The sequence below is a fragment of the Castor canadensis genome, chromosome 3 (assembly GCF_047511655.1).
Source record: "Castor canadensis chromosome 3, mCasCan1.hap1v2, whole genome shotgun sequence".
NCBI classification, from domain to species: Eukaryota; Metazoa; Chordata; class Mammalia; order Rodentia; family Castoridae; genus Castor; species Castor canadensis.
The window spans coordinates 98,877,861-98,894,576 of record NC_133388.1 but is presented as its reverse complement, the minus strand read 5'-3'; the positions used below and the strand labels follow the sequence as shown (position 1 = coordinate 98,894,576).

The window sequence follows — 16,716 nt, the reverse complement described above, 5'->3', positions numbered from 1 at the left end:
AGAAAGAAACACTGGCTTAGGGTGAAAGGCTAGAAGAAATTTACCAATCCAATGTCCCCCAAAAACAGGCAGGAGTAGCAATACTTATATTTGACAAAGTAGATTTCAAACTTACATTGTTAAAACAAGATAAAGATGGACACTTCATACTAATAAAATGGGAAAGACACCAAAAGCAAATAACAATTATCAACCTATATGCACCCAATGTCAGTGTACCCAATTTTATCCAACATACTCTAAGGGACTTATAAGCACATATATACTCCAACACAGCAGTAGTGAGAGACTTTAATACCACTCTATCACCAATATATATGTAATCCAAACGAAAAGCCAAAACCAATAAAGAAATTCTAGAACTAAATCACACCATTGATCAAATGAACATAACAGATGTCTAATTAATATTTCATCCAGCATCCACACAATATACATTCTTCTCAGCAACCCATGGAACTTTCTCCAAAATTGATTGTATCTTTGGGCAAAAAGCAAGCCTCAGCAAATATAAGAAAATAGAAATAATCCCACTCATTCTATCTTATCACAATGCATTAAAACTAGAACTCAACAACAAAAACAACAGCAGAAAATATCCAAATACTTGGAATCTGAATAACACATTGCTCAGTGATCAGTGGGTTGTAGATTAAATCAAAGAGGAAATTAAAAGTTTCCTTGAAGTTATTGAAAGTGAAAACATGACCAACCAGAACCTATGGGACACAGCAACAATAGTCCTAAGAGGAAAATTTATAGTCATGAGTGCATATATTAAAAGGACAGAAAGATCTCAAATAAATGGCCTAATGCTAAATCTCAAACTCCTAGAAAAACAAGAACAAGCAAAATTCAAATCAAGAAAAAGGAGAGAAATAATAAAAATAAGGAAAAAAACTCATGAAATAGAGACCAAAACAAACCATACAAAGAATCAAAAAACCTGGTTCTTTGGAAAAATAAACAAGATTGACAAGTCCCTTGCATATCTGAGTAAAATATGGAGGGAAAAGATCCAAATCAGTAAAATCAGAAACAAGAGGGGAGATAACAACAAACACCAAGGAAATCCAGGGGATCATCAGAGACTACTTTGATAACATATAGTGCAATAAAATTTGAAAATCTTGAAGAAATGGACACATTTCTAGAAACTTATGATCATCCAACACTGAATCAAGCAGATATTAACCACCTAAACAGATTTATAACACAAAATGAAATTAATGCAACGATAAAGAGTCTCCCAAAAAAGAAGTTCAGGACCTGAGGGATTCTCTGCTGAATTCTCTCAGACCTTCAAACAAGAACTAATACAAATTCTCCTTAAACTTTTCCATGAACTAGAAAGGAAAGGAATACTGCCTAACTCATTCTATGAAGCCAGATTACACTCATTCCAAAACAGGACAAAGATACATTCAAAAAGAACAATAGGTCAATCTCCTTAATAAACATTGATGCAAAAATCCTCAATAAAATAATGTCAAACTGAATCCAACAAGACATCAGAAAGATCATTCCCAATGACCATGTTGGCTTCATCCCAGGGATGGAGGAGTAGCTCAACATAGACAAATCAATAAATGTAATACATCACACTAATAGAAGCAAAGACAAAAATACTTTATCATCTCACTAGATGCAGAAAAGTCCTTTGATAAGATTCAACACCACATCATGATAAAAGCTTTAAGAAAACTAGGCATAGAAGGAATGTACCTCAACATTATAAAGACTATATGTGACAAACCTATAGACAACATCATACTTAATGGAGAAAAACTGAAACCATTTTTCCTAAAATCAGGAATGAGACAGGGATGCCCACTCTCCCAACCCCTATTCAAAATAGTACTGGAATTCCTAGCCACAACAATAAGGCAAGAAGAAATACTGTCAAAGTATCCCTATTTGCAGATGACATGATTTTTACCTTAAAGACCAAAAAAATCCTCTACTCCAAAACTCCCAGACACCATAAAGTGCTTCAGCAATGTAGTAGGATACAAAATCAACTTACAAAAATCAGTAGCATTTCTATACACCAACATTGAACAAATTGAGAAAAAATATATGAAAACAATTCCATTTACCATAGCCTCAAAAAAACAAAAAACAAAAAAACCCTAGGAGTAAACTTAACAAAGGATGTGAATGACCTCTACAAGGAGAACTAAAAGCCTATGAAGAAAGATACTGAGGAAGACTGCAAAAGTTGGAAAGATCTCTCATACTCATGGATTGGCAGAATCAACATAGTTAAAATGGATATACTACCAAAAGCAATCTACAGGTTTAATGCAATTCCCACCAAAATCCCAATGACATTCATCACAGATATTGAAAACCCCACCTTAAAGTTCATTTGGAAACACAAGAGACCACGAATAGCCAAGGCAATACTTAGTAAAAGGAATAATGCTAGAGGTATCACAATACCTGACTTCAAACTATGTTATAGTGACTTAGCAATAAAACCAGCATGGTAATAGCACAAAAACAGATATGAAGACCAGTGAAACAGAAGACAGGACCCAGATATGAATCCACACAACTATTCCCACCTTATTGTTGACAAAGGTGCCAAAAACATATGATAGAGAATAGAGAGCTTCTTCAACAAATGTTGCTGGGAAAAGTGGTTATATGCCTGCAAAAAACTGAAATTAGATCCATGTTTGTCATCCTGTACTAGTATCAACGCAAAGTGGATCAGACATGAAACCCTGATGTTAGTATAGGAAAGAGCAGGGAATACTCTGGAAGCAATAGGTATAGGCAAGGACTTCTTCAGTAGAACCCCAGCAGCTCAGCAACTAAGAGAAAGGGTGAACAAATGGGACTACACAAAATTAAAAAGCTTCTGCCCAACAAAAGAAGTGGTCTCTAAACTGAAGAGACCAGTCACAGAGTGAGAGAAAATATTCCCTGGCTACACATCAGACAAGGGACTGATAACCAGAATACACAGGAAGCTCAAAAAACAAAACTCCCCTCAAATCAATGAACCCATAAAGAATTGGGTAACTGAAGTTAACCGAACTTTTTCAAAGAAGAAATCCAAATGGCCAAAAAACACATGTAGAAAGATTCACTATCCCTGGTCATAAAGGAAATGCAAATCAAACCACACTAAGATTCCACCTGAATCCTTTTAGAATAGCTATCATCATAAACACCACAAAAACAAATTTTGGCAAGGATGTGAGGAAAAAGGAACCCTCATACACTGTTGGTGGGAATGTAAGTTAGTACAACCACTCTGGAAAACAAAATGGAGGCTTCTTAAAAAACTTAACATAAATCTGCAATATGATCCAGTAATACCACTCCTGGGAATAACCCAAAGGAACGTGACTCATGTTACTCCAGAGGAACCTGCACAGCCATGTTTATTGCAGCACTATTCACACTATCTAAGCTATGTAAACAGCAAATGCCCCACAATTGATGAATGGATCAAGAAAATGTGGAATTTTACTCAGCCACAAAGAAGAATGAAATTTGTCATTTGCAAGTAAATGAATGGTACTGGAGAACATGATCTTAGGAAAAGCTAGCTAGGCTCACAAGGCCAAATATCGTATGTTGTCCCGCATATGCTGACTGTAGATATAAAATAAATGCAGTAATATTATTATACATCGGTCATACACTAAGCGGAGAATGCATATAAGAGGAATAGGGAAAGGGAAGGAAACCTAGAATCTGAAAGTGTTTGATGTGCCTACTTAAAGTAGCAAATAAAGTAATCTTAAACTGATAGAGGCCATTATGGGAAGGCGCCCTGGAATTAGTGAAGAGGTCTGGTAGAGATGAACCAATTCAGGTTGTAATACAGATGTCAATAGAATCAATGCTACAAATCTCTCTGTATAGCTATCTTTATCTCAAGCTAGTAAAAATGCTATATCTTTCTTATTATCTCTTATGTTTTGTCTTCAACAAAAATGGAGAAGAGGACAGAACAGGTTCTGCCTGGAAGCAAGGGGGATGAAGGGGAGAGGGAGGGGAGACAGGGGAGAGGGGGACAGAGATGTCTCAAGTAATGTATACACATATGAATAAATGTATAAACAATTGAAAAATAAGAATAAAAATAAAAGAAAAAAGATTCCACTTCACTCCTGTTAGAATGGATATCATCAAAGAGACAAACAACAACAAATGTTGGTGAGGATGTGGGGAAAAAAAAAAGGTCATAATGTTCATGTGATTGTAAATTAATCCATCCACTATGAAAACAGTATGGAGGCTCCTCAGAAGACTAAAATAGAATTACCATGTGATCTATCCATACCACTCTTATAGATACACCTGAAAGTATGTAAGTCAAATTAAAATAAAGGCACGTGCACTCCCACATTTATTGCAACATTGTTCACAATAACCAGATTTTAGAAACAACAAAGATTCCCCACAATTGATGAGTGGATTAAGAAAATATGGCATTTATACATAATGGAATTTTATGTAGCCATAAAAAGGAATAAAACTTTGTCATTTGCAGGTAAATGGGTGGAAATAGGGAACATAATCTTAAGTGAAGTTAGCCAGGTTCATAAACCCAAAGGCCACATGTTTTCTCTCATATGTAGACTATAAGGCCAATACAAACACAAGCAATATTATATTTACAAAGAAATATATACAGAACATTTATTCAAAAGTGGGACTGGAAGAGGAGACCAAGGCAGAAGTAAAAGAAGGAAAGAAAGAAAAAAAGTAATAATGATGTACATCACACCTGTGTAAGAACAAGGTGCAAGGAAATATGTTGAAAACTGTTAGACATCACAGGATAGGTAGAAAATGAGGAAGTATAGCAGAGAGAGGAAACATTGGTTTAAGTACAATGCATGTATGGGTATGATACTAATGCAAAAATCTCTGTGAACAATGAGGAACAAGAGTGAAAAACAGGTCATGCTAAGGAGAAGTCGCTAATAGGAGAGGGGGAATAAAAGAAGGAAGTTAGGAAAATGAATATGGTTGATGTACTTTCTAAACAAGAATGAATATAAAATTTTAAAATTTTTTGAAATAACCATGAGAAAGGGACTAAGGCAGAAAGGAGAATAATGGAGGGGATGGACCAATTCCCGATATAATACCTAAATACATGGAGATGTCATGATGGAACTCCTTGTGTAGCTATCTTAATCAGAAATGTCTTTTTTTCAAAAACAGAGGGCAGAAAGGTTAAGCAGATCCTGTCTGGTGTTGGTATCAGCATAAGAGGGGAGGATATAAGGAAAGGGTGAAGGAGAATGAATGTAGTGGAAATATTATGTACTCATGTATGAAAATGGAAAAACTAAACCTGTTGAAGCTATTTTAAGAATGTGACAATAGGGAACAAAGGACCATGATGGAGGGAGTGAATTTAACTAAGATATATTGTAAGTTCTTTTGTGAATGTCACAAAAATATAGTACAACAATAATAAGAAAACAAAAATTTAAAAAGTAAAAAAGCATCAGAATTTCAAGTGGACTTGAAGCATGACTGAGGTGGGGCACAATTGAATTTCATGACTTACTGTCTCAGATCCCCATGTCATCCAACCTCTGGTACATTTTTCTTTCTTAAACCTTGTATAAAAGTTTCTCCAAGGCCTATGGTTTGAAGAATATAGACTGGCATTGATTTCCAGACTTTTCTCCACAACAGCCAGCACCATCCAACAACAAATGTCTTATTCTCTACCCTACATTTAGTGACTAGAGCTTTGATGAGGACATTTAATTATTCTTTTTTTCTGGAAAGAGACAAAGCCTTATGGGTATTTAGTAATTCAAAAGAACATATAGTCATCTTGTTCAAGGTTCAGGAATATTGAGAAGACACAATTAGAAAATTTGTTAAAACAAATAGAGTTTGATAAAAGGTGTGGAATGACATTTTCAAAGAGGAGCCGAGTGAAAATATTTGTTCTATTTAAATACTCAGTGAAGAGCACTCCTCTATAGGGGAGTATTTTGATATCAGGTGGACAAGATGAGTGTTAAGCCAATACGAGGAAGCTTCTTTCCTCCATTGTCCTTAAACTTGACCAAGGGTCTCATGAGCAAAGTGTGCCTGGCCACAGAGATGCACACAAATGGGCCAATAACATGGAAATTCACAAAACCTAGTTACCACTGGCAATTGTTCATCTTACTGAGAGCAAGCCCCAGACCTTCAACTGCAGTCTCTGAGAAGATAATGCCACCACTTGGGAGGTTGATGGCACTAGAGCACTGTCTATAGTGACCTGCATACAGGAATTGGGACTCACCATTGATATGCCTATTCTCCCTTCCCTGAGAAGAAAGTGCTTCTGCCAAAATCTCCTTCTGTGAATTTACTCTACACATTATTTAATGTCATCCTAAACTCCACCACATTGATTCTTTTTTTTTTTTTCATTTTTCTTTTATTATTCATATGTGCATACAAGGCTTGGTTTATTTCTCCCCCCTGCCCCCACGCCCTCCCTTACCACCCACTCCACCCCCTCCCGCTCCCCCACTCAATACCCAGCAGAAACTATTTTGCCCTTATCTCTAATTTTGTTGTAGAGAGAGTATAAGCAATAATAGGAAGGAACAAGGGGTTTTGCTGGTTGAGATAAGGATAGCTATACAGGGCATTGACTCACATTGATTTCCTGTGCGTGGGTGTTACCTTCTAGGTTAATTCTTTTTAATCTAACCTTTTCTCTAGTTCCTGGTCCCCTTTTCCTATTGGCCTCAGTTGCTTTAAGGTATCTGCTTTAGTTTCTCTGCATTAAGGGCAACAAATGCTAGCTAGTTTTTTAGGTGTCTTACCTATCCTCACCCCTCCCTTGTGTGCTCTCGCTTTTATCATGTGCTCATAGTCCAATCCCCTTGTTGTGTTTGCCCTTGATCTAATGTCCACATATGAGGGAGAACATACGATTTTTGGTCTTTTGAGCCAGGCTAACCTCACTCAGAATGATGTTCTCCAATTCCATCCATTTACCAGCGAATGATAACATTTCGTTCTTCTTCATGGCTGCATAAAATTCCATTGTGTATAGATACCACATTTTCTTAATCCATTCGTCAGTGCTGGGGCATCTTGGCTGTTTCCATAACTTGGCTATTGTGAATAGTGCCGCAATAAACATGGGTGTGCAGGTGCCTCTGGAGTAACAGTCTTTTGGGTATATCCCCAAGAGTGGTATTGCTGGATCAAATGGTAGATCGATGTCCAGCTTTTTAAGTAGCCTCCAAATTTTTTTCACTAATGAGCAAACGGAAAAAGAATGTATGAAAACACCACATTGATTCTGAACATGGGATTGAATTTACAGCAAATGAAGCTGCAACAGGAGTACTACTAATTCACAGGCTTCTCAAGTTCTTTGTCACATTGACACAGTCAGTACAAGAAAATCCCGGGGTAGCTTTTGTTTCTTCATTTTATGTGAGCTTTGAAAATAATTTATCGGTTTATAGATTAACTTTAGATTATGGAAATAGTCCAAAGATAGAATCCCTGTACTTAACTTCTCTCACTATCAACATTTTACATAAATATGCTACATTTCTTATAATTAATAAGCCAGTATTTATAAGTTATCAACTAAATTCATGCTTTATCAAATTTCCTTATTTATCAAAGGGTTCAATTATTACTTTAGGCCTTAGTAACAACACTAATTGGAAACCAGCACTTCATGAGAATGTGTCAGCATCATGGATATGGAGGTCATTCTTTCCTAGTCTGGATTTATGGGTCTGGGTTAAAGGTGTGGAATTGAAAGTGGTTCCTTTTATTATCACACTAATGATTTGCTAGTAAAAAAAAGTCACATGTCATCTATATAACTTTGGACCTTGAAGATTTAGAAGTCTTTGTTCCCCATGATTAAATGTTTCAACCAGAAAACACACAACAGTCTCAGTAAATTACAAACTCACAGTGAATTCTAGTCAGATTGGGCTCCTGAGGCCACTGAACACTGACAAAGATTATTAGTACATTAATCAGAGTGACTATTACTTAATGTTAGGGTGAAATTGCATTCTTAATACAAAATTGGATTAGGATGGTGTTTGTCTAGAATTTAGGAAATCTTTATTCATTCTCTCATTCTTTGATAAAAGTGAAGGTAAATTTTAAGTGTTAGTCAGAAATTCTAATGCATAAATCCTCAACTGATGAAGACTGTGGTCACACTCAGGCAAGGAATAATGGATCAGCTGATGTGATTCTTGGGTACGAAGGGGACACACAGGAAGAAGGAATTTATAAATGCTAGCTACAACCACAAGAGTAGTTATAGAAATGAGAGCTATAGTACTTATGAATGTTTGCACATTATTTGGTAGTAATATATTTATTCATAAACAATTTTCTTTCTAACTTTCCCTCTTTAATTGATCTGTTTTCAACATAAGATTTGTTAAAATGTTTAATCTCATGCTTCAGTGCATTTGTTATAGAATATGAATAAGCTGAAGAAATGAACATCACCCCAGACAGAATCAAAAGATTTTACACAGTCTCTTTAAGGGACATTTAAGGGGGAGGACAACTGTTTTTGACTGCATGAGTAATAGCTTTACCATAATGTCTGTGAGTACAAATTTGGCATTATCATCACTTGAAAGTTAACAATTTTTGAAATAAGTACACACATGCTATGTAAACAAAGGTTGAGCCTTGTTGCATTGTTCTATTTTTAACTAATTTGAGCTGGAATTTACATTTCCTAGAATCTCTTAGTGTACAATTACAAGTCGTGGTTAGAAAAGAGGAAGCTATACCTGATTTGGGGGCAGAAATCAAACAAAAGCAATTACTCTTGGAAGACTGTGATGACTCCATGAGAAACTTGGCTGCTGCTGATGTTCTGAGTAGGTCCTGGCTTGTGCTCTCCCTTCTCTGCAGTGGTCTCAGTGATCAACTGTGTCCCAAGCTGATTGTCAGAGACCAGCTTCTAAAATCATAGAGGCAGCAGCTTCTCAATTATCCCTCCACCAATAACCACTTGGAGGTCTCACATTAGCAGTTGGACTTCTCAGATCATCTTATTGATAACTCTTCTTGTCCTTCAAAAAGACTCTTTGCAGACTTCCTCTTCACTATATTCTCCAACAATTTCAGCAAGGGCTAATTCCTAGATGAAACTCTGTATTCCTAGATGAAACCACTGCATTTAGGACTATTATATGCAAGGAAGAAGTGTATGAATAAGGATAAAATAATTTTGATCATAAAACTAACAAAATATTACAATAACAGTGAAAATGTGGTAGATCAATATACTGAGGTAAACTTTGAAGGTTTCTCAATATATTTGGGAAATTGTTAAATCACCAATTTAATGAAAATTCTAATGAATCAATTTTCTATATGAATTTCTCAGGAAGGTGCAATATAAATGGTAATTTTAATGAAAAGGTAAAACAAAAAATAATACAAAGACTTTTATTAGCCCTAAAGGATTCTGTAAAGAAGGGAGAAAAAAGAGATACAATAAAACCTATCAATATTAATAATTATGTTAAATTTATGTGAATTAATTACTCAAAATAGAAAGGCTATAAGAGTCAATATTAAAGAAAAAGACATAATTTTAGTTTTTTTTTATAAGCAACAAAACATAGAGGATATAGACAACAGAGGTATGGAAAAGATGCAGCATGCAAATGCTGTTAAAAAGATGCTATGTGGCTTTGTCAAGAATTTGAGGCAGCCAGGAGCAGTGTCTCACATTTGTAATCCAAGCTGGTTGAGAACCTGATGTCAAAACCATTGCCAGTCTGGGAATAAAAAAATTTGTGAGACCCCATCTCAACAGAAAAAAGGCAAGTGCAATGGTGCCTGACCATCACCACAGCTACAGGAGGAATCATCCTTCATACAAAGGCCAGAAAATAATCTTGATTATAACAGACTGGACATTGGGGTTGCAGTAAACTGGAGTAAATGAACTTTGACATAACCCTGATCTTCCACTAACCTTCTACATACCCTATCTCCCCCCAAAATTTCTTGGTAATATACCTAGGATTTATGAATCTACTCTAGATATCACTTATCTTCTCATTCCTTCACAGGTCTGTTGCTCTGTCTTGAAAGTATAAACCGTCATTTCTTCAGACTTCACTCTCTTAAAAGAACCCAAGGAGCATTTAAATTCAAGAAAAATTTCCATTGTGTCACTCTTATATTAATTGGGTTCCTAGATCCAAAGAGTCCACAGAAGAACCTAGGTGTTCTCTCCTTTCTCTTTAGATTACAGTCTATCTTTTGAAAACAATTCTTAAAGTTTTGATGAAGAGGTTTTAAATTCTTTGTAATGACTGCAAATGTAATAATATAACTTTATTTCATTATCTTTCTATTTGTGGCTGTGACTTTTAAGAAAATATACATGCACAATTTTTCTCAATAAAAAATGTTAACAGTTCTTGGGATGATGACTAAAATAAAATTTTCTTCCATATTTATTTTAGAAATAATCAAGCTAGATCATTTATCCTCAGACAAAGAGAGGGAACGGATAGTAGTTTTAAATACCTTGAAGCCTGATGTTGAAATCAAAGCCAGGGTTAATACCAGGATCAAACTATAAGAATATCATCAACTTGTATATTTTGAAGCTATGGGCTTATCTCCCATCCTAGCATCTATATCTATGATTGGAGAAAGTTTAATAAGCTGTATACTGCTTCTGCTAAAAAGAATGAAGACATATGCCACAGACCATGTTTGCAAATCACACATTCAGTAAAGAATTTGATAAAGAATTTATCTCCAAACCATACAAAGAATTCTTAAAGAAATCAATGGGGACAAAATTTGAGAAGATAACTAATCAAAAAAAGATATATAAATGACAAGAAGGCATATGGAAAGATTCCCAATGTCATTCATCATGAGGAAAATTCTAATTGAATCAACAATGATATATTGTTGTACACCTCCTTAGAATAGTTAAAATGCAGAAGACTGACAATAGAATTGCTGGCAACTCTCCACAATGTTGAAAACTCTCAGTTATTTGTGGTGAGAAACACTTTGTAAAACATTTTGTCAGTTTCTTATTAAGCTAAGAATAGTCTCAGAATGTGATTCATTCTTTGAATTCTGAGTTATTTATTCAACTGATTTTAAAATTTTATAAAAACACAAACTTCTGCACCCAAATATCTGTAATAGGTTTACTGACAATTTTTCTGTATTTAACTTTTTCATAATTTTACCCGAATTCTAAGAAAACAAAATATTCTTCAAAAAAATGATTGGATAAACTGTGCCTCTTCTGTACACTGACATTCTATGCAGTCATATTAGGGAATTAAATATCCAAGAAGTGAACTGAATGAATTTTAAAAACACATCACTAACTACAAAGGCCAGTTTGCAAACACAAGGTACTGTACTATCCTATTTATATGACATTCTAGAAAAACAAAAACTGTTGAGATGAAAAAAAAAATGTATAAAACACATTAGTTGTTTCCAGAGGTTTGAGGAGGGGATAGAGTTAAATAGAAGACACATGTGTAGTATTTTAAGTTGGGGAAACTATTCTTTGTAAATATTGTAGCAAGGGGTACATAATCCTCTGCATTTATAAAAATCCATATAACTTTACAACAAAAGGGGTGAATCTTATTAACAGTTTTAAAATATATTAACTAAGAAGAAGGGCTATGAAATGAGAACTATTATAGATTCTATCTATACTGAAAATCTACAACATAAACTCACTGAAGGATGTGGAGAAAAAAGTTACATAAGTGACTTTACAAATGAGTGGAATCTATAGAAGGAAAGGTGTAAAAGCTATTGATATGTACTGTATTGTTTTTAGTAAAGCATTGTCCTGGGGGTTATAGGTTAGGAACCTCAACTCACTGTACATACTTACTGGGACTGTACAACTAAGTACATGGAATACATATTTTTTACTTTTGGAATGAGACATTATCAGGGAAGAAAGCTAGTATGTACTCTGAATTAGAATCATTATGAATTCATATTTAGCTAAATATATACACAACAGGGTGGATGAATACATAGATGATAGTAAATAGATGATATGATAGGTAGAAAATCATACATATGTGTGAATTCAACGTTATTATGGACACATATAATTTCTTGCTCTCTTTCCACTCACTGAGAAGGCCAGAAGTGATGAAAACACAGTAGCAATGGGTGCCTACAGTTTTCAGATCTTGGTGACTAATACCAACCCTGAATAAATGGATCCTTGGGGGAAATGACTTATTATTACCTCCATCCTCCACACCATAACCTACTTGCTTCACACCTATATTGGTTCCCTCCATGTCTGCTGTATTATGTACCATAACAGAATTAGCTTTTTTTTTTTCTACCCTGGTGCTAGGGATCTAACCTAGGTCTCTGTTCATGCCAGGCAACTGCTCTACCACTAAGTCTCCACACCATTTTCGGTCATATTTGGGCAACATGGAGGACAAAGTGAACTACAACCATCAGTCAGTTGCCATCACAATATTGCACTACCTTTGTTTTGTGTACATCCTGACTCTCCTAGGCGGCACAGCTGTGCCTCAATGGCATGTTTCTCTCCACCTATAAGCATTAGAAAACTGTGGCCTTTATTCCCACTCATTCCTTTCTCCCAGGTGCCAGTGAATTGTTGTGATAGGGAGTAGGGGAAAGTTGTCAGTACACATGGCCCACTCCCATGGCATTTGTTTGGGGGTCCCTCTGACCACAGAGAAAAAGATAAAAACAAAAAACGGAAAGAAAAAAAAAAAAACTGTTCTTACATGTTTCATGTTTTCAGGATGGACCCTTTCTTGTGCATACTGTCTATGATCAGATAAGCATACTTATTAACAACTTTATCATTAATAAGGGGGATATTTTCACCTATACTTTCTCAACTTTCTTGTCTGCATCTCAGTTGTTTTTCAACCAGTCTGCACAAGAATGATTTTTTCTTGGGTTTTATGGAATCCACACATCCCTTAAAGATAGTCACTCTAGAGCCCTAATTATAGCATATGGTAATAACAAGCATTTAAATATACCTTTCATAACCATCTACTTGGTCATTAGCACCTAATGACTTCATAAGTTCTTCAATTAACACGTTGATCTCATTCACATTTATTACTCCCCCTTTACATATGAAGATTTCATTTGGAGACCTCTACAGAAACTATAAAGTGAGGCAGGGGTGCCCAAATGAGGCAGGGGTGGCACTAGACCCTTCTTCTTAGTTTCAAGACCTCTCCTTCCTCTGCCACTCAGTGCCATTGTACTAGTTCTTGTTTGAATCTCTCATTTGCACTATTAATCTGAGTGATAAAGGATGTTTCACCTTAGATTAACTCTCAAACAATCACTTTTCTACATTCTCTAGAGTTTACCTTACATCTCATTGCTCTGCTACAGAACCTGTAATTAGTCTTACCTTCTTAATGTTCACTCAAGGATATCTATAATGTGAGTAACCTTAATGCGAGGACTCTGTTGCTTTTACTGCCCTCCCTGTCCCTGTGAACAAAGTGCTCTAATCATATTGCATTGATTTTCACAGTAGCCATTTTGGAGCAATTTTATGAAAATCTTTTATGCATACTGCTGCTATTAATGGCTTTGCATTTATCAAAGCCAACTTCAAACTCACTTCCTTCTTTAAGCCTGCCATGTGTACCTGGTTGAAATCATTTATCCAACTCTCCTCCTACAACAAAACCTTTATTTTATTTTATTTTGCAGGTTTGGAATGGAAATTTATTTTAAAATACCCAGAGGTTGGCAACAGTGCTAGACCCAAGCTATGCCTCTCTCCAGGCCACAGGTGCCAGGTATCTGGCTGGTTACCAAAGTCACTGTCTTATGGATAACGCAGTTCATAAAACTGAGTAATAAACTTTATGAAGAAAGTGAGGACTCCACGATCCTTAGGCCCATCTTACTGTCCTCAGGGTCCTTGGAGGGTCAGTTTTCCCATGACTGGGTCAGGCTGTAATGAAATGCCCATCTCCTGTCTTCTGTCTCCCAAGAAGGGAGTGGCTGTGGCGTGGGTAGAGAGACCACACACTGATGTGCTGGTCCTTGGACCCTGCGGCCAACAAGCCATCGGTGGCAAAGGCCAGCACAGCCAGAGGCTTCATTGTCCACCATTGAAATACCCGGATGCGCTGGTCCCAGTCTGCAGTGGCTAGGATCTTTTGGTCTGGCTGGATTGTGACATCAGCAATCCCAGGATTGGTGAGTTCATGAGTGCTGCACACTGACTGTCTCTGAGCTATGCCCAAGCACTGTCCTAAGCAGGTAGCCTGCTGGTCTCTGCTGTGGTCCCTGGCTGAGCCCTGGTCTGGGCCAGGACCCTCCAGGAAGGATCTCTGGCCACCAGTGGCTCTGAGAGCACATGACCTCAGGTGCCAGGAATGCGAGGAACAGCCGCCATCTGGTTCTGATTACCCACGCTCTTCTGTGGGGAACCTCATCCACATCTGTGCTCCCAGCCTCGCCTACAGGGACTGCTGCCCATCCAGGCTTCAGACAGCCAGTGCCTTCCCCGCAGAGCCCGAGATGCCCCTGACCTTCTGGGAGTCGAAGTCAAGGGCCATGATGGGTTCCTCGTGGCAGGTGACACGGCTGCACACCTTCTGTTCCAAGATGTACCACGGGGCCACTGATCCATCCTCATACCCAGCTAGAAGGAGGGGGCGGGGACTGGAGTTGGCCTGCCACAGCCCCAGGCACATGGGCATGCCTGGCTTGGCGTCTGCGTCGGGCTTCAGGGTGCACACTGACGTCTTGGATGGCATCTCCAGAATCTGAACCTCATCAGTGCCCTTCCCTGGCATAGCAAGTGTCCAGTGCAGTTGCCCATAAGCCAGGACAGAGCTCCTGCAGAAGCCCACACTCTCTAGGTGCACGGAGTCCACAACAGTGTTCGTGCCCTCTGTCAGGTCCCACAGACACAGTCGCTGGTCCCGGCCCTGACTGAGGAGCTGGGAGCCCTGGGGCAGAAACTGCAGCCAGGTCACACTCTGACCCCCATGGCCATCCAGCATGGTGACTGCTTTCCGAGTCTGCAGGCTCCAGATCTGTACCAAGCTACTCTGAGACCCTGAGAAGAGGAGTGGGCACTCCTGAGCCTGGGATCGTCTGCTCAAATGCACTGCGTTCACTGCTGACTGCATGCCTCGGAGGACAAACTGGGGGTCTGGTGGTGGGGGTAGAAGGGGATCTGCCATGCTGGGCAAGCTGCAGTCACCTGAGGACCAAGGAAGGACATGTGAGTGACAGAGCAGTTGGTCTTCCTCCAGGAAGGCAGGCTAGGCAGAAGTGTTTGGGATGCTTCTCTGCTGAGTGCCCCTGGCCTTCTGTTCTGTGGGGAGACTCTCTGATCCCCAAAAGTGTTAAATGGCCCTATGGCTATAGAGGAGCCAGCTCCCTGCATAGGCTGTAGGGGCTCCACAGGGAGTGTGGAGCTTTCTTTCTTTCCCCCACTGCTAATCTCTCTAGTGGATGATCCCACTAGGCATCTGGGAGTCCTCCCTGTCCCCCATCCTGTATATCAATCAGCTTGTGCACCTTACTGGCACCACCAAAATCTCCACCTGGACAGACATGGTGATACCTGGCCACTCTGGCCCTGGGTTCCCTGTGTAGAGCCCTATACTGCCTCTAGGGCTTCCTGTCCATTGTTAGTGACATTTTTTTGCTGGAGGCTGGAGGTGTGATTCAGCAGTAAAGCACTTTCATAGCACATGTAAGGGGTTTAATCCCCACAGCATGAAAAAAAAAAAAAAAGAAAAGAAAAGAAAAACTTTGCTTGAATTTAATTCAGGGCTCTAAACTTTATATAATGGAGGAATTTTTAGCCCTGGGTGAGTTCTATGACCAGTGAGGACACAGATGGCAGAGCACAGATGGAGCCAAGACTGAGGCTAGGAGACCTCAAGCTACAGGGATTAGAACCAGAAGGTGACTCTGTAACCTGAGTGGGGAGATGAGTCAATGGGTAAAGAAGAAAATACAAGAGATAAATTTTTGGCACCTCTCTGTAAAACATTGTCCAAACATTGTACATATATTAGCTGTCACCTCGCCTTCTAATCCTGAAAACAAATGACAACAAACATTCTTGAATTTTTATCTCCTTCTTACAGACTAGGAAACTGACACAGATCTCCATAAGATAGGCCTCTCTGCCAAACAGCTTGACTGGAGAGTGATGGAAAGAATTAGGAGAATCCAGCAAGAAGACAGATTGAGGTGGCTAGATATGGTTCCCACGTGAAAAAAATAATCAAGCCACATTCCTACTCCTTACCTGCATGAAACAAGTGAGGAAATGATAATTTACTTCTATTGTCATGGATGATAGAATCATCTTCCTATGAAATATATTTTTAATAGTTTTGTTGTGATATAATGGCCATACAATAAATTTCATACTTTTGAAGTATACATTTTGGTAAGTTTGGACATGTGTATACAATGGTGAAGCCATTACCAAGGCCACAATTCCTTTTGTCTCTTATTAACTCTCATCTCTCCTTCCCACATCTCATCCCTAGGCAGTCACTGATCAATATTGACAACTCACATTTTCTTGAATTCTATCCAGTTAGAATTATACAGCAGGTATTCCAATACTCTGTTTCTTTAACTTTGTGATATTAACTTCTTTTTAAATTTTAACTTTGTTTGTTCCTCCCATTG

General features: G+C 38.0%; 2 protein-coding genes across 2 annotated transcripts in view; both read right to left on the bottom strand.

The window, feature by feature from the left end:
• The window catches only part of LOC109678055 (putative monooxygenase p33MONOX), a 111,594-nt gene that overhangs the window by 30,719 nt on the left and 64,159 nt on the right, over positions 1 to 16,716 (bottom strand). The gene's annotated exons all lie outside the window — the stretch shown is intronic.
• Positions 13,980 to 15,319, bottom strand: LOC109678053 (guanine nucleotide-binding protein subunit beta-like protein 1). The gene is given in 2 exon segments (XM_020153766.2): positions 13,980 to 14,277; positions 14,515 to 15,319. Coding segments are annotated over 2 exon segments (1,011 nt in total). The 5' UTR covers positions 15,243 to 15,319; the 3' UTR covers positions 13,980 to 13,994.